Consider the following 19,591-nt stretch of genomic DNA (forward strand, 5'->3'; position numbering starts at 1 on the left):
ACTTTCTCTGGAGTGGGTGAAGCAGGTGGCTGGTGGGCCTCCCCATGTTAGGATCCAAGCCACAGTCTATAAATGAAGAGAAGGCCGAGTAGGCATCCCCAGGCTTCACCTGGACAGCTTGTTGCCAGCAATACTGCAAGTACAGAAGCACTGCAAGGGCCACAGGGTTCAATTTGGCTTAGTCACTCACAGAGAAATGTGCTGAAGATATACACTCTTCTGTATCTAATCACCTAGTAGACACATCACTGAATTTGGAACTCAAATGTTCATTTATCCACTCTAATCTGGTATTCAACAAACACAATCAGCTCTATAAATCCTCCCAGTCTCCTGGAAGCCATTTCCTACTCCTCAAGGACTGAAGCCCTGGCTTCTTCCTGCATCTGAGTAGATGCAGAGAGGTGAGCAGAGGAGGTGACCTGCACTCTACTAACCCCCCAGTCAGTACATAGGTTTTAGTCAGTAGTAGGAACCCAGGATAATACCAAACCCTCTCCGATAGCATAGACTCACAGAGTCCCAGACTAGAAGAAGCATAAAGGCTATCAGGAGTCCTTTCAGCCAGCGTATCCACGTGCTGCTACCTACAGAAGAGGCACAAATCTGCCTCTCCTACTCTTCCCACTGGCTCACCCTGACCTTCATACCCTCTGGGCTCTAGCCTAAGAGCCCATCCCACCCTCCCTAAGCCCGGCTGCTGCTCACCTTTTGTTGTTCCCTTGAGTCAGTACTGAACAGTCATTCCTCAGATCGATCCATCCTTCAAGGCCTGGGTCAAATGTTCCGGCCCTATGTTAGATCCTCCTCCTAGTTCCTGCAGTACATCTGTCTCCTTGAGTGCCCTGGGGCTCTGGCTCCTTCCACTGCATTTATTTGTAAGCATGCCTTCCTTTTCTAGAAAGGGAACAAACTACAACCCCAAGAGGCTCATCTCGGTAGCATCTTAGTATCTTTTACAAAAGGTAGAACTGAACTCAGTTTCCTATGCCTCTCAATGGACATGTACCTTTGAAATGTGTTTTCAGTCCTTACTTTCAACTACTCTAGATTTGAAACAAATCACAAGCAGTATAGTCAAACCACTGTTGGATTTCAATTTTTACCTTCACCAGAGCACAAATGGAAGAGCAAGAGCATGTCTGTGAGAAAAGTATATAGCAAAGGAGACACTGTGGTTGACAATGGCAATTAATTCCAGTGGTTGACTGGCTATCAGGCCTTGCATCCTATAGAAATCACTTCAGAGCACCTAGTGTCTCAGTGTGGGATTCCAGGCAGGTGGATTGTGAAACAGGCCTTTTAACAACTACCTGGCACAATGAACTGCCCGATGTCAGCATTCAGCTTTGTAGTACAGGTGGGGAGCCACTCCAGGTAACACAAGAGTCAAGGGGTACCCTGCTCTTCAAATCCTTGTCCAGAGATACTGCTCACTCTCAGGCGAGAAAAGTCATGTTCAGTGCAGACCCTGATCCATGCCCATGCAAAAATGGGCTCACGAAATTTCTGAGGCCCATAGAATAAGTGTTTGACCCTCTTCAACTACAAAGCCACCTTATTAAACACACATCTAAACCCCAAACTCAGGCACAAACCCAGAGCTGACATAAATACATTTCTTCCCTCTATGATTTGTGCAGGCAAAGGGGACAGCACGGCTGGGAGGAGACTATTCTGCGTACAGACAGGTCAGAGGCAGGGAGGGCCTGCTGCGGGTGACTGAAGGGCACATCAGGTTGGTCTGGCCGGGAGCAAGAAAGGCAACACCTACTATTTCGTTTGCCTTCCTCTCCACCCTCCTCTTCATTCTCAGGATCGATGTCTTCTGCCTGGGTGATCCAATCCAAGTAGCCCTTGAGATCCTCCTCCAGTTGCTGTTTCTCCCGGAGTTTCTGGAAATCTCCCCGCGCTTTAGCCTTCTCTCTTTCCTTTGAGAATTCTCTGAGGGAGCCAAAGAGAACAAGCACCCGTCAGGACATCCTTGGGGACCTACGTCATGAGCTGTCTGCCCCACTGCACAATGGCCTTGTGGCAGGACACACAGTGCTGAGCACAGCCACATGAGCACAGCAATGGAGCCACACACGTGTACAGGACAGAAGACAGTGTCTCCTTAAGCAAGACTGTGAGGGTCAGAGTAGCAGAGACCACACCAACACACATGCATCATTTGTTATTCAGGATGACAGTGATCCTAAGGAACCCAGGCCAGAAGCACCATGTGCTGTTATGGCAGACCTCTGACACTCCCCACCAGGGGCCTCACCTCAGAGATGACCTCCTTCCCCATAGCCTCCTGATACCTGGCATTGCACTTCAAAGAGAAGGGACCCCAATAGGCCAAGCTGAGTCCAAAGACAGTACCTGGTTTAGGCTTCTTCAATATTTTTGGACAAAACTTTGCATTTATAATGTGTGCTGACCCTCTATCCCAATCAAGAGCCCTGCCAGGGAAGCAGCCCTTCCCCACAAAACACAGGAGGCTCCCATCCCTACCACCTGCAGCTTCAGGCCAGAACAGTGAACAGGGTCCAGGAAGACCCAACTCGCAGCCTAGTTCTCCATTCCCAGGCAGGAACTCAAGTACTAGTAAAGCACTATTTATTCTTAACCCTCGATTCTCACCATAATCTTCCCCTAAAAGTTTTCCCCATAGGAGTCGAAGAGGTAATACAATTTGTTGCCCATTTATGGGAACACCCGACCTGGAAAGTCTTTGGCAGGTGTGCCAATGTTCCAAGTGTTTGCTGTTTACTCTGCCTTCTGTATCTGAAACCCTGTATCTACATATGTACATAAAACTCCACACTTGCTCAGGCAAGTCAGAGCAAGGTGGACAATTACCAATTTTTTATAAACAAGGAATCATCTGCATTTCCAACCGTGAGTTGTTACAGGCGCCAAAATATGTAAGTTAATGGATTTAATTGTATTTAAAAAGCTGCTAGGAGAGCAGGTGAGGTTTCTGCACACAGATCCCAAGATTCTGACACAGTTACTGCCGCCTTCCTACTCACTTGCCTTCCAATTCAAAGTCGGCACGTCTCCCTTTCAGGGACTTGCTAAGTGACAAAAGGGAACGTGACTTGATTTCATTAAGCTAAACCCCTATTCTCTCTCTCTCCATACCCTTGCCTCAAACACTAATTCCTCAAGAGGCTGAACAGACACTTGAACACTCAGTGACACACATACTTCAGATAAGAAACTAGAATCTTTGCCAAGGTGCCACCCTCTCCCCACAATGAGAAAGGATCCCACTCACCCCACCGTTTGGACCTCCGAACCTATCCCTGGCCCTGGTAGGGCTGCTCCATCTCCACTCTACCCTCTGGGCAGTGAGGAAGAAAGAAAAGCTGTGGGCATCCTGCAGTCAGCTTTCAGATGGCTGGCACCAGGCAGGGGCTGAGAAGGTGAGCAGACTGTACTCTGACCTCCCCACCCAAAGGCACTCCATCCCAGAGAGGACATCTTTTCATCTCAAAAAGGAAGATATTTGGAGGGCAATGTCTTGCTGCTCACACAAACTATACACCAGAGAATGGTCTGGGGTTTCTAGACTTCCTGGGCTTCTCAAGATATATGAAATGCATAACTCGGCTCTGGCTGAGCTCACCCAAAGACTCTGAAATTGAAAATGTCATATTCAAGCCAAACTCAAATCCTGAGGCAACAGCAGGAAGACTGGGAATGTCATGTGTCCACAGGACAATTCATTATATAATCTGTTTTAAGAATTTAAGAAATTCATTGTGCAGAGCAGGTATGCCCTCAATTCTGTCATTTATCAAAAAGTATCCCAGCACAAATCTTTTTCATGTTTTGATTCTGGACTTAGTATACTAAATGTAGAGGATTATACATACAAGCAGGGTATTCTTATTTTGGATTCACAGCTGATCTGAATTCTTGGAAAAAATGACAAAGATAGTGGAAGAATTACCCTGTAAAGCTTGAAGACTTTATGAAATGAAATTTTGCTTCGCTGTCATATTTTATGTACTTGTTTATATTAGAACTATAAAAATCCTTCTCTAATAAGCTGCATCACTGTTGCATATTCTAGGCTGTTAAGTGAACATGAGTAAAACCCTACTAGCTACTAAAATTCCTGAGAATAAAAATTGAATAGACGAACTCTAGATAGGCAGATGGGTGGGAGGGGAAGGGAGGGGGCAGGGGTTAGTAATGATGGTGGAATGTGGTAGATATCATTATCCAAAGTGTATGTATGAAGACACAAACTGGTGTGAACATACTTTATATATAACCAGAGATATGAAAACTTGTGCTCTATATGTGTAACAAGAACTATAATGCACTCCACTGTAATTTATTTTAAAAAATCAATAAAAAATAAACACACAAAAAAACTGTTCTAAGTCCTGGTTTATGGCCCATGTATTTAAATGATGGGCACATGCCTATAATTCCAGCAACTTGGGTGACTGAGGCAGGAAGGTTGCAAGTTCAAGGACAGCTTCAGTAACTTAAAGAGGCTCTCAGCAACTTAAATGTCATCTCAAAAAAAAATGTATGAGGATGTAGCTTAATGGTAAAGTATCCCTGGGTTCACTTTTAAGTACCAAAAAAATTAAAAAATAAATCAAAACCATATGAAAGTTCATTTAACAAAGCTGTTTATATAGATCCTCTCACCTGATTTCAGACAGTTCTGAATAGCCCAGTACCTAGAAGGTAGGTAACGGGTTACTGATTTAGACAGAACTGAGGTCCATATGGCATCAATCTGTTGCCTACAAGGCAGGGCAGAGAAGTAGGTTTTGTGTGATAAACCTAGGTGACCCTTGGCCATCTTAGACCACTTATGGCTCTGAGTGTGAAGGTCAAGATTCTCTAAGCTTTCATTTTTTGAGCTGAAATAGAGATTCAATAATACCTGTTCTATTGTTCCACCAAGGTTAGGTAAGATCTATTCAGTAAGATGATACTTCAAAATACACAAAGCATGGTAGGTAAAAATGTGAAGTTCAAATGAATAATATTTAGTTGTTAAATCGGGGCCTAAGAGAAATTGAAAAGGTAACTGGGAGACCCTTCTCAAATACCAAAGGGGGAAACTAGGAACAGCTTTGAATGGGTTCTCAGCTACCATGATCCTCCCAGAATTGGGAGAGGCTTAGAAGGATGCATGGGATCCTGGGGCTCACAGTGACTGATGAGCCAGAATACCCATATCAATAATGCACCACTTTCTGTTCTGTTGCAAACAACTCATTTCCACCATAATAAACTTACTGTTCTTGCCTCAAGTCTACTTCATCTTACATCAACCTCAGTGGATGATGAAAAAAAGGTACTCTGTTTTGCATAGAATTTCATCATCTTCTAAAGAAGTTCATGACTAAGAGGTTCAATAACCATCACTACTGCAAACATTCAACAAAAATTAGCAGAAATGATTAGATTTTTGCAAGTGATTCAAAATTCCAAAAACTGTTCATGCTAGGAGCCTACTTATCCTGGATCAGAATGGGTCTGGTTCTGGTGTGTCCAGCTGACAGAAAAATTCACGTCAGTGCTTGGACAAAAATGTGCAAACTGTGTGCTGCCCTTTTGCACATGAAAGAAGGGAAAATAAGAAACACATATTCTGTAGTGTATATCTGACGGATGAAGCAGAAAACAAGAGGCAAGGACCAACAGGGTAGACGAAATAAAGGATGGAGGAATACTCCTAACTGCATCCTTTTCTGTGGTTTTGACTTCTGGAATATGTTAATGTTCTTCAAATTAGTTTCTTATATTTCTCGTCCTTTATCAATAAGGATGAGATGGAGAGAAAATACCCATAAACTGAAAGTGGACTGGAAAAAAAATGAATCTGACAGTATTTCAAATAAATACCATAACTGTCCCGAAGGGAAAAGACAAAACTAATTCTAGTGGCTTACAAACTTTGGCACACGGTCTTGGGCAGGACTGGCGCAAGGAGAAAAACAAATGCTGAGCTCTTTTAAGTTGTTGTTTTGCTTTGTTCTTTGACTTTGGTAGTGATAGGGATGAGACAATCTGAAACTATTTTAGATGTATGACAGGATTTAACAGATGAGTAAACGTGTTAATGTTGCCGAGAACCAGAATTCTCACTGTGGAAAGGAGACAGAGAAACACAGAATGGAGGAAGCCTAGAAATCTGAGGGGTGGACTGGAATGGAACTCAGGGTTTATAAATATTTGTTGTAAGGCCCAATATCTGATTTTTAACAAGACATTGATACATGAGCATATGAATCAATAGGAGTATGTGTACAAGTAAAGAAATTCATATGCCCTAGTTCTGTCTGTTGAAAGGACTTAGAGACAAGGCAACTCCAGCAGATAGGAGCATACTTGGTCTCTCGTGACATTTTTCATTAAAAGGAACCAGGGGTCTTTGGGAAAAAAATGGCTGATTCCAGGACTGGGCCAGGTAGATACTAGATGAAGAATAGCAAGTGCTCAAAAACAAACACATGCTGGATAGAGGCCAAGAGCTCAGGGAGTGACTCTACTGCCAAACCTAAGAAAACTTGAGCACTAAATAACTAAGAATAGCAATGAATTATAAAATATTTCTCAAAAACCTGTCTGTACCCCATATAGATAGTAAATAAAAAAGCAAATGAGATAAAATTATGAATGAAAACATATATGAGATAATAGGTGAATTAGAATAGTAGGTATAAGGATTTTTCTCTACATTATTTTTATTTTTGCGACTTTCCTGTATGTTTAAAATTATTTCCAAAGAGAAAAACATTTATGTTTAGAAAATGTAACTGTACTAATCAACTGCAAATGTATGGTCCTATACATCCATTTGGTCTTATCAGCTAGATTGGAAGCTCCCTGCGGGAATGTACAATGTAGTTCATTTCTTATTGTATTTCTTTCCATGACTCTGTCTTCCCCATGGTAGCCAGTTCAAACAGGCATGGAGGAAGAGTATGTACAAAAACCAAAGACAAACAACAAAATGGGCACTATCCTCAAGAGGCTGAGAATATGATCCTGCGGGACAGAGCAACCATGATTGCTGGGATCATCCAGAAACACAAAACAGAGTGCCTAAGTCCAGACATGCCCTCTGGTGCAGCCTCCACCTCCAGCCCGCCATTCTCCTTATCAATTCAGGCCTTGTGTAGTAGATTTCTTGTCTCTAAGTGGTTTGGAAATCTTCCTTTTCATGTTATTTTTAAGAAGCAGTCACTCAGTCAGGAATATCCCTGACAGCTCAACAGGACAATTACTCAGTGTCTTCCACAGGCCAGTTGGCATGCACCTCACCCACTGAGGCAGCTGTGGCAGTGTTTGGTCAGGTTGTGCCTCCCTCTCTGCTCCAGAAAACTGCTACAGACCTGGTCTTCATCTTGGTGGTGTCCTGCTCAAAATGCCTCCTGGCTCTTCATCATGTCCTTCAAGAATCAAGGACAAATGCCTTCCAGCCTTTTGTCTGCTGCTATTCTAGCTTTAGTCACCCATCTTTTCAAGGTACACCTTGTCCTTTGGCGGCTTGTCTCAATTCCCCACACTTCCATCTGCAGAAGTCCATGTACCAGCCTTATCCCATCTTGGAATTCCAGCTCACTTTTCAAGACCCAGCTCAAGTCTCACATAGCTACCCTATCCAAATGAGACAGGGGCAAAGGAGTGGTAGTCAGTGTAGATAGTGAATGAATGGGTCCAGAAGATTGGGGCTAATTATTAAAGAAGGAAATGGGAGGCTAACACCTCCAGAGCACTTCCCCTTCTCAACCAGTTGTTAACACCTCCAGGGAATCGGTCCTCTCAATACAAAAAAGTTGCTAATTAGCACCCCCTGGGTTGTTCTTTTCTCACCTTTTGGGCACCAAGGCAGGATAGAAAGAGGTGGTAGGAGGAAGAAAGGAAATCTGTGATATAGAAAGGGGAAGGACACATACCCTCCCACAGATACCTGGCCCTGGGTCCCCTTCTCTCCAGGTGAAGTCTCTCTCTCACTAATAAAACTTGCTTTCTATGCTTGCTTCAGTGTTTTCCAGTGTTTAATCTTCAACACTGGGGGATCAAGGGCCTGATCCCGACTTCCAAGACAGTATCACAAAGGGGTTCTGCTCACCACTGAATCACCAGAACATTGTTTCCTGGGATATAGTCAAGCCCTCTCCTGACAATGCAATGTTGCCTTCATACAGAGTCCAGCTCAGAGCCTTCACCCATCCTCACTGAAAAATGGAAGGGAAGGAATGCTACCACCCACAGTGTATGGAAACAGATTCAGAGAGGTCAGGTAAACAAGCCCATCTAGCTGCTGAATTCCCCTAAGTACCTTAACAGGGACACACAGGACAGGGACAATGGAAGAAGGCGGCAGATGTATGGGAGTGGGGGCGAGAACCAAAAATAGGTTAGAATTGGCCTGGGAAGGGCCTTAAATACAAAACAAGGAGCCTGAATCACTTCCTTGCAGGCAATGGGGAACTGCAAAGTTGGAAAGGAGAGCGTCACGACCAGCTTGGTTTTATACATGTGATGTATGATGACAAGGTCAAAAGAAGGCTAAAATGGTGGTGGAGAGGTCAAAAAGTGTTCAGAAAACACTGGTGATGGGCTATATTTAACACCTATAAAGTATGGTTAAAAAAATAAGTTTTCATAAAATCTCCATTTTGTTACACCATGGTCTGGAAAAGCACCTATGAGGCTTGTCACTGCTGACCCAACCACCCCCAGTCTATGGTCACTGTCACCTCTGCCTTTTTCATGCCAGCCCCCTAGGTCTGGCACACCAGTGTTGTCATCTCAGTGTGGACTTCCCTCCCAGGCCAAGTAAGGCTCCATCTACCATGGGAACGTTCCTTGACTACATGTTCAGAAAGGAACAGGGCAGGCTGGACGGCCGAGAGAAATTTAAATGTCAAGAGGTCAATTTTAACAGTTCAGGCTTTTCAAAGATGAGTTAGCTACTTTAGGCTGCAGCAACCTCCCCAGAGGGTGAAGATGGGGACCTTTGGTAGAGACGGACTGATAGAGAAGCTACAGTGCAGGATGCTCTGGTCTTTGCCAAGCCATGGGTATCCCCTCTGCCCATGCCAGTGAGCACTCCAACAGACTACCCTCTGCTGTGTTCAGCTGCAGGTGGTTCTCATCTCTACCTCCCCCATGACTCAGACTGCCTGCTGTGAAATGGTCCCTTCTTCCCTTTTGCTCCTTTCCCTGAATAGCAATCTGGCACCTCTTAGATCTGGCAGATGAAATCTGGTGGCATCAACACTTAAGAAGCCTAAAGACCAATTGCATTCAGGAGAAACGCCTGTGAAGGGGTACTGACTATAGCACACGGTACACCCCAACCCTGACACTCACATGGCCCTGTGTAAAGCCTGTTAGGTGGGAAAGATGAACACAACAGAACCAGCAAAAGCCTCTAAAACCAGAGCAGCCTGAGCCATGGCCCCTTAAGCAGTCCTTCACCCATGACTGCACCAGCCCTGCATCCCAGCTGATAACCAACAGTAGCTTGGGCAGAATTGGAGGCTGCACAGCTGCAGGAAATGACATGGGTTTCTGCAGGAGAGCCTGAGTCTATGCCATGTCCCCTCTAATAATATCAGAAGTGAACCTCATTTAGATTTATATGAGAGTCTTCAAAGCATCTTTATCATCTCAATGTGGGACAAGCAGTCCAAGGCTTTTCATGTCCATCACACAAAGGCCAACACTGAGATGCAACAAGGTACTAGTCCCACATCGTATGCCCAGTCAACAGTACAACTGGGCTACCAACAGGTGCCAAAACAAGCACCCTTTCCATGGGCCTGTTGACTTCATGTCTTCCTGGTCCAAAGGGAAAAGACGTACAAGTGGACACTCACTGCTCAGAAGCGGGGGGTGGGGGGAGAAGCAGGGCAGAAAGCACCCCTTTATTTTCCACATTCCTGATTTTCGTCCACAGTACCAACTTGGGGATAGAGAAAAGCTTCCACACACTTCCTCCTACTCATCCCCCAGCTGCTCTCTGTCACTCCTCCTCAGAAGTGACCACTCCAGAGAGACTCCCTCCCTTCCAGGAGGGCAGATGGAGACCCTAGGCCTGGGCACATGGCCCATGCTTTATAGAGACTCAACCTCCAAACCCTGATGTTATCGGGACTTATGGGCCCTGACATGCAGAGCTCTGGAACCCCTAACTCAGGCAATGCTATCAGAGAGCACTTAGTCCTCATCTCGCTGTTGCATGCAGATCAAAGTGCAGATCAAATGCGACTGCCACAAATGCAAAAGGATGACATGCAGTTTGCTCTGGAGAGTTTTATTTCTCAAATGCCCCTTCAAATAAATGAATAACTAAAATCATCTTGATTTAGACATGGGGTTTGTTCTTGGTTTGCAATGGTATTTGTTTGAACCAAGCTTGCATAAATAAAATTTAGGCAAACTAACACTTTGCTATCTATACACACACTCTCACACGCTCACCAGTAGGACTCAAAAAAGAGTTCTAGTAAAACAGAAACTCACCAAAAAAAAAAAAAAAGCAGCATTTATAAAGTAACTCACTGATTGTTATCAGTGGGGGCCAGTCTTCTTTAGACCTAAATTATTTCCTCTATACAGACATAAAGGAAATGAAACAGAATGAAAAAGTAATATGTCTCAAAAAACCTCCCTATATAAATGTAGTTTTTTAAGGAAGTACACAGGTTCAGTTTCTGTTCAAGGAAACTAGGTATTTTGTTGAAAAAGAAAAAAAAACAGCAGTAATGTTTCACAGTAAAAATAAATTTAAAAAATTATATTTTATTCAATGATTTGGCTTAGCTCAGGTTAGTTCAAAGTTTATCAAAACCATTGTCTTTGTTCCAGTCTAGTCACCAAAGGGTGTTCTGTCTGCATGAGGCAAACAGACCAGAATGGGGTTGGGGATCAGGACTTCAGCATTAAGTCCACAAGATAGGCTCTTTGCAGATAATATCCGTGGAGAGAGAAGGCAAACCTGTGACAGCATTCTTCCTTAGCCACTATGAGGCACTGGCTGCCATGAGGCAGGTGGGAAACTCTAGCAGTCCAAAAGGAAAAGAGATAAGGGGGCCCTTGTTTACATAGTAAATACGCTGAGGGAAAAGTTTAAGAATCACCTTTGTAACCACTGAACCACATCATGGCTATTCTTCAGAAACTCATTACTGAACCCCAGAGTGGGTGCTTTTATAAAGGGAGTCAGTGCCTCCTGATTCATTTCTCTTTGCTTGAGTTTTGGTGTGGTATGAGATTTTCTCAAAGTCATCTTCCCTTTTTCATCTCCTTCATGCTTTCACTGACATAAAAGACATGAGAAAATGTTCTAAATAGAAAACAGTATCTGTCTTTAGAGAAGATGAACCATTTCTAAAGTAAGTGTTTCCTGGCTTTTAACAATTAGGTTCGATTATTTGTCACAGGCCAGACCTCAGGAACCCTGGGCAGAGCACTGGGGATAGAGAGGGAGTGGTCCATGCACCAGTGTCTGCTCCTGTCTCTCCCCTGCCTCCTTTCTGAACTCTTCCTCCTTGAAAACTATTCCAACCATCCTAGGATAACTCATTTCTCCAAGGCATGAAGCTCTCCTCAGGCTCCAGACCACTACAGATGCTACCCGCCACCTACCCCTCAGAAGCTTTTCCATATACCAGGCCTCTGGGTTAGGGCAAGATGTGAAGACACCTCTTTGACATCCTTAGAGTCCTCTAAATTAGAATTTATTACACAGCCTGAAATTGGTTAATATCCTCTTGCACATATCAGACTATAAGCTCCATGAAGAAGGGACAGTCTCTCTTTGTATATTGCTTATTTATCACAAACCTTGACCACTGGTAGTTGTTCATTGAGAACTAGATAAATAAATGCTTTTATAAATATAGATTTCACATTGATGATGGTCAGATGAAAGATGGGAATGTTTAGATTCTGCAATGGATTTATCTGGCCACAAGTAGCCATGAAACTTTTCCTCACTTGAAACTATAACCTATAGTTCCATTAAAAATAATTTTTTTAAAAAGCAGGAGTTCCGTACAAGTCTAAAATATAAAGGATGCAGAAATAAAGTATCTTGAGCACCTTAGAGTGAATTATGCTTTCCTTTTACTACCCTTCCTTGTTCGAGGACAGAAGCACTTCTCTATCTTTGAAGAGTTAGTTTCCATGGTTACCAAAGACTTCTCAAATTTTTCTAGCAAAAAAAAAAAAAAAAAAAAAAAAAAAATCTCCGGGTTGCATGCTAAAAGTAAAGACTTCTGTTTTAGAAGGTATTCTTCAAAAACACAAGTTCCCTTGTCTGACATCACTTTCTCCAAATTATATCATTCAACCAGATGAGCCAAAACAGTATTAGGCTTCAAATACTGCTACTTAAGAAGTCACTTAAGACACATACCTCACTATATTGTCAGATTCCATTTAAAAAAAATAAGGTAAATGAGTATCTAAAGTCAGACTTTGGAAGGTGGCAGGACCATTAAAAATAAAAATGTCGGAAGGCACCAGCACCCCCAGGGCACATCCGACTTAGGCACCAATACACCATGTTTTACAAAGGGCCTGATCAGGCTGCCTGCCATGGACTGATAGCTGGATGTGCATGCATTCAGAGAGCTTCTGGGACTCCAACTGTGGGTGAGCAACATGGACCCTAGGAGGAGGCAGGAATTGAGGCCATCTATTGGCGTGTTCCCAAAGCAATACCGACAGGAAATTCATCCTTGGTTCTACCAGATGGACATGTAAAAGGCAAACCAGCTGGTGAGCTGCACTGAGAAACCATTTCTCTCTTTTAGGAGGAGCTCCCACTGAAAGGCAGGATGGGTGGGAAGCACCCTCTCATAGCTCTCAGGCTGAGAGAGAACAAGGACAAGAACATCATATTAAAGGGGAGGCCTAGGGATTCCAACAGAGCCACCATCCAGGAACAGGACCTAAAAGGAGAACTAGAGCCACATGTGACTTGTTCACAAGAAGATTTATAGGGAAAAAAAAAATTTCTCTGAAGCTGCATATTCCTCTGTTCCACTCTGCTCTTGGTAATCATTTGGGGAAAGAGAAGAAACCTGACAGGATAATGAATAGAACAGCACAGGATATATCAGCAAGGCCCATCTGGGTAGACAAGATGCCACAGGGGTCCCCTCCTCAGACACAGGAGGAGCTTCCAACAGATGAACAAAGTAGCTTGGGCTCTGGAGACAGATCTACATTTAATTATTAGCTTTACTACTTACTAATTGTGTATCTTTGAGGAAATTGATAAGCCTGAATCTTGATTTCCTCATCTGTAATTTATGGCAAAGAACCCTCACTTCATTAAAATAATGGAGAAGATTGAATAAAAAAGTGCCTACTGCAGAGCTCAGTGATATATAATCTTAGTTGGCATATTAATTATGGTGATAGGCAATAAAGAAGAATTCTCTCATACAATCCATACTCTAGATCACCCAGACTTTGACCATCAAAATCCACATCTCTCTCCTCATCTGAGAAGCACTGACCACAAATGTCTGTCTTCCTCTATATCTCCACCTCTGAACCTCCCACTGCATCTGCCCCCTGCTACCCAAGGCTCTCCTCACCCCATTTTGCCCTGAGAGGCACCAGCTTGACCTTCCACACGCAGCTGTGTACCATCATCTGACTGAAAACACTTCACAGCTCCACAGCTTACAGGAAAAACCCTGCCTCCCTTGGTGGGCATTCCTAGATACACGACTACTCTTCGTCCTACTAGCCAGCCCACTCAAGTGCTTTCACTGTCAGAAACACTGGCCCCAACAGGTATGAGTCACCAGCCCCTGCTCTTCTTCCAGAATCTGGAACGTTCCCTTTCTTTACCATCCTTACAAATCAGCTGGATCCTGGCTTCCTCTTCTTCAGAGGAGCCCTCCCTAACCTGCCAACCTCCACTGCACTCCCAGGTATACTGTGAGGTACAGATCAGATGCTAAAATATTCTTGACTGATAGCCAAAGCTGCTGGCCTCCACAGACAGCCCTGGAATTCCATGGCATGTCTCTGTGGACCTGCTGATAAGTTACAGCTGAGGATTCAAGGACAGGATGGGCGAGTCTGTGGGACAGCTCCCCTCTGGATAGGTAGGGTGCCATCACTCCTTGTATTAGAATCCTTCAGATGCAGCCAAAGTCTCCAAGACTCAAAAGCTGAAAAGCCCCAAATGCTTGGAGGCTTCAAAGGTGCCAGCAGACAACTTAAACCGAGATTTATTTTGAAGTAGAATTTCAAGGGAATGATGAAGTTCAGAGTGGATTAAGGTTTTATCCTCAAATCCAAACAAAAGTCTTAATGACAAGCAGACTTGAAGAAATTAGGTTAATGCGTCAAGTGCCTTCCCAGCTTCTAGAAGATTTGGAGCCTGGAAAAAAATGCTAATGAGTGAATATATCAACTACCAATAAGTCTTTTCCTACTCATAGAAACCTCCTCCTAGGAGGAGCCCACAGCCAGGCTTATGTTGAGTACCCCTCACATTTGGAAAGGCCTTTCAGTTTATGAAATCCCTCCCCAACCATGTCTTTCCTTGGTTTTCAAGAGAGCTCTGTGGGAAAAATCACAAGCAAAGGGCCCTATCCATGTTAGGCGTAAGAGAACCTTGGTGTGGAGAAGTGAAGTATAAGGCCCAAACTCACAACTCCAGAAAGTAAGGGACTGGGAATGGTGCCAGAACTCCTGAGCTCTGACTTTGTGCTGTCCTACTACAACATGCAGGAACCAATAACCTGTTTCTGATGGAAATCCCCTTGGCCCAATGTACCACTGCAGACTAGGCCAGTACAGGGATCACAGCCATATACAAGGATCACTTGTAAATGGGCATTCCTCATCCAGCAAGCAGACCCTGAGACCCCTCCAACCTGAGAGCACTCCAATACCCCAGGATGTGTTGAGAATGAAGTTTCCAAAGAACACCTCCACACCCTCAGCTGGGAGAGTCCAGACTGCAGCTCCTGGACATCACCAGACAAGTGAGTCAGGGTCCATGCCTCTGCCTGCTGCCCAGCCTGCAAGCAGGCCATCATCCCAGTATTCCTCTGAACTTGCTAGTTACTGGACCAGCCTTCCCTTCTCTCTTCAGCCCTTCCCGTAGCCCCTGGGAATGCTGCTACAGAGAGGCAAGCTGTCCCAAGCCCCAGGCTCTTCAAGAGGATCCCACATCCCCCTTGCTTCACACTTCTCCTGATCCCTTCATACCCTGCCTCCCTCATAGCCTCCTAGCTTTCCTGTTCCTCTTTAGGTCCAGGCCAATACTGCCTAATCCTGCTATAAAAGCCAACCAAATAAAAACCCTGTCTTTTGAGGGTGGTGCCAGTGGGCTATGTGACCTTTTCCTTTCTTTGGTGGTATCTTCCACTGACCTGCAGAACTGAAGACTCCGATCTTTGGCTCCCAGCTTTCCTCTCCATCCCAAGTCCTGACATTCTGGGACATTCCAATTGCCTTTGTCTGACCTCATTAACCCCTGGCTTTTCAATCCCTTGACATATAGGTCTCCATTGACCATCTCTTTTGTGCTGCTTCAGTCACATGCTGAATTTTATCACCTCCCAACAAATTTATCCATGAATTTAAGCCTCTGCTCTCTTGACTATGTCAGAGAAGCTGACTTGTTCAATCATTTCCACTCAAAATATTTTTAACCTCTCTAAAATTGGCTGGCCTGCTGACACCTCCATTTCCCCTCCACCCAAATCTGTTACAACTCTTCTTTCCTCCTAATCCACCTTAGATTTCATGATCCATCCTACCAGGGATGTCCTTCTGATACTCTAAAACCCTCCATTCCTGAATGTATACACAGCTAGCAAACTTCTTATAGCTAGAAAAAGTCTCCTTTTCTATATACAGCCAGCAAAAACTTTGAGCACTGTCTTTCTCCTGCATGCCCAAATTGCCCAAGTGTGGCTACAGAGAATCGTACAATGGTGACATCAGTATATATGACAGCAGTATAGATTCAGCATCACTAGGTTCGAATAGGCCTTCAATGTTGCTGATCTTCTCCCTTGTTTCTTTATCTACCTACTTCCTAACTCTCTGCAAATACTTTCTTAAAGCCCCTCTCCTCAGACATTGGATTTTGCCACCTAACCCCCTCACCCTTAGCTGTTAACCCTGCCTCCTGCTTCAGAGAGACTAGGAGTTAGTCAAAAATACTCCCAGCTTCCCACTACCAAGTCAAAAGCACACCTGCCTCATTTCTCCTTCCGTCTCATCACAAAGTACCTCTCTTAATACTGCCCGTCTTTTGACATGAAGGTTGTATTTTCCTATTCACAAATATCATATATTCAATATAGAGAGGTCTTCTTTAATTTTCTTTAGCAAAGTTTTAAGTAGGTCTTGAACATCTTTTATCAGACATATTCCTAAGATCTTGGTTTTTAAAACTTTTGTTATCTTCTGTCTCTACATTTTGAACACATGAAATATAGTTATGATGACTTCATGGCTTTCACTAATCCTAACGTCTGTGTGAGATCTGGGTTAGTTTCAATAGACTGGTTAAAATCTTCCCATTATAGGTCATATGCTCCTGCTTTTTTGCATGCCTAAGTAACCTTGACTGAATGCCTGGCATAATTTTTACCTTGTTTGATGTTAGATATTTTTGTATACTTGTTTTGCTCTCTGATACAGTTATCTAACTTGGATCAAACTTTTGGATCCTTAAAGGTCTTGTTTTAATACTGGCCAGTGACTAATAAGATCAGACAATATTTCTAGACCCAAGTGTTGAACACTGTTTGCTCTAATCCATTTAAATGTTTTTTTCCCCACCTGTCTCATGCTAGACAGCAACCTGCTACTGAAAGGGACCCTCCATTGATCTCTGGAGTTCACTTCCCATGCAGTGCACACCTTTGCAGTACTATCTTGTAACGCTAGCCATCTTGAACTCTGCAGACTCTTGACTTCATTTTCTCAACTTCAAGAGTCTACAGGCCTCTGCCTGGGCTTCCCCTTTTGCCATGGCCCAGAAACTCTCAAGTCCACAAGCTGGGGCAGTCATGGAGCTTGTTGCATTTATTTCCTGTGTTTCAGAGATTGGTCTTCTCCATTGCCTGACGTCCACAGTCTTGAAAAATCATCATTTTATTTGTTGTCTATTTTGGATTTTGTTTCAGGTGGGATTATAAATCCAGTTCTGTTATTCCAGCTTGACCAGAAGAAGCCCTTTTAATTTTAGCAATATTTTAAGATTGACTTTATTGAGATGCAAGTTACAAAACATACAGAAGTATTTAGTTTACCTAATGTTGACACCCACAAGAACAGCACCCCAATTGATACATTTATAACATTCTCCCAACAAAAGTCATCTTATTTCTCTTGCCAGCCAACCCTACCTCTCACCCAAGAAAATCAATGGTCTGATTCCTATAACTATAAATTAGTCTTGTCTGTTTTAAAACTTCATAGTAATACATTCTCCTTTGGGTCTGGCTTATTTTTGAACTCCATTGATAATGTTGTATTAGCTGTTAACATCCCTAGTTTCTATCTATTTTTACTGCTGACTAGTATGCCATGGTGTGAGTACACCACAATTCTCTGACCTAATAATCTAAGAAACTTGAGTCTCTCAAGTCATGAGTTTTGGAGTTACAGTGAATAAGGTTCTCTAATGGTCATACACAAGTCGTTCTGTGGACGTGGATTTTCATTTATCTTGGGTAAGTACCTAAGAACGGAACTAATAAATATAAAGTAGTGTTTAACTGTATGAGCGCTCGACACACTTTTACCAAGTATTTCAACTGTCTTAATGTTTCCAGGAACAATGTGTGAAGATATCAGTTACTCTACATTCTTGCCCACAATTGGTATCGGCAGTCTTTTTTGTTGTTGTTTTTTACTGTCACTATTCCACTACCTTTGTAGTGGAAACCTCTACATTGCATCATTTCCTGATGATTGTGAAATCAAACATATTTGTATATACTTTTTGCCTATTTGTATATGTATTCTTCGGTAACATCTGTTTAAGTCTTTGGCCAATTTTTAATTGGGTTGTTCATCCCAATTAAATATCTTTAGAAAAATCTTTTCGGCATTTTAGCAAGATCTATGATCCATTTTAAGTTAATGCTCGTGTCTGGTGTGACCTAAAGGTCAACATTCTCTTTTCTCACAGATGTCCAATGTTTCAACCATCATAATACTGAAAAGATTATCTTTTCTCTACTGAATTATTTAGCACCTATATTGAAAAGCAATTGTCCATAAATGCACTTTTGATTCTCTACTGAATTTGTTTCTTCTTTCATTTCAGTTACTGGTCATTGTCCCCCTTTCCTTTTTCAGTTAGTTTTTAATTGGGATTAACAATTTCATTAAGGTTTTCAAAGAGCTCACTTTTTGCTTTACCTTTATAATCTATGTTTTCTGTTTTATTTGTTACTTCTTTTTCTCCTTATTTTGGTCTTACGTGTTTTCTAGATTTGTAGGCAGAAAAGTAGATCACTGATTTAAAATCCTTCTTTCTTACTGATATAGCTAACAAATTTCCTCCTAAGTGTTACTTTAAATGGATCATGCAAACTGAGATTTTATTATCATTTATATTATATTTTTTCAGGTACACTCTTTTATTAGTTATAGGTTAGAGATAAACTTATTCCCAAATACTTGGAAGATTTTCTAAATAGTTATTAATTTCTACTTTAAATTTATTCAAGTTAGAAAAACATACTTTGTAAGATTTCAATCTTTTGAGAGTGAGACTTTTTATGGCCAAGATATGGTCCATCTTGGTGAATATTCCATGTATTCTTGAAAAGAATGTGTATTCTGTAGTTATAAAGAGGTAGTGTTCTATAAATATTAGGTCAAGTTAGTTGATAGTTACTAATCTACCTAAACACAATTTAGATTCTATCTGTATTTGCTGTTTTGGTTTTTTGTGTGTGGGTGGGGGGATGGGTATCTGGGGGTTGAAGTCAGGGCCTTGTGCATGACAGGCAGACACTCTACCACTGGGCCACATCCCCAGCCCCTATACTTACTGTTTTTCATGTCCTTGCTCTAGCAATTACCAAGGAGGGATTGTAAAATTTTTCACCTGTGTTTGTGGACTTATTAATTTCTCTACTAAACCCTCACAGTTTGGGTTTTGAGTATATTAAAATTGTTATTAGGTGCAAACATATTTAAAATCATTGCATCTTCTTCATGAACTGATCTTTTGAAGATTATCCAATGTCTTTATTACCTTGTACTGAAGTTCATTTTGTGTGGTCTTAACCTCACTTTCATTTTGAATCTATGTTATATATTTACAGCATCTTAGTTTTATTTAGTCTAATAATCTGTCTTGTAACTAAAACAGTGTGACCATTTTCAGTTAATGCAATAAGTGATGTGGCTGAGATTGCACCTACCATCTTTTTTTTTTTTTTTTGTACCTTGTATTCTTTATTCCTTTTTTTTCTTCTTTCCTGACTTATTTTTGGATAATTATCATTTAGCATTCCATTTTATCCCTTCTTTTGGCTGTGTAGTACCATTTTTTACTATTTTAAAGTTTATTATATGAAGTCCTTGCCAGTTCACC

The 19,591-nt window shown here is 42.4% G+C and overlaps 1 protein-coding gene across 27 annotated transcripts in view; it reads right to left on the reverse strand.

The window, feature by feature from the left end:
- The window catches only part of Cacna1d (calcium voltage-gated channel subunit alpha1 D), a 315,967-nt gene that overhangs the window by 102,861 nt on the left and 193,515 nt on the right, over positions 1-19,591 (reverse strand). For all 27 annotated transcript variants that reach the window (XM_005317204.5, XM_040289735.2, XM_005317206.4 and 24 more), the window contains one exon: positions 1,775-1,944. In XM_005317204.5, the coding sequence (XP_005317261.1) occupies positions 1,775-1,944 (170 nt within the window). The remainder of the gene's footprint in view (positions 1-1,774; positions 1,945-19,591) is intronic.

The sequence above is a fragment of the Ictidomys tridecemlineatus genome, chromosome 2, assembly GCF_052094955.1.
Source record: "Ictidomys tridecemlineatus isolate mIctTri1 chromosome 2, mIctTri1.hap1, whole genome shotgun sequence".
NCBI classification, from domain to species: Eukaryota; Metazoa; Chordata; class Mammalia; order Rodentia; family Sciuridae; genus Ictidomys; species Ictidomys tridecemlineatus.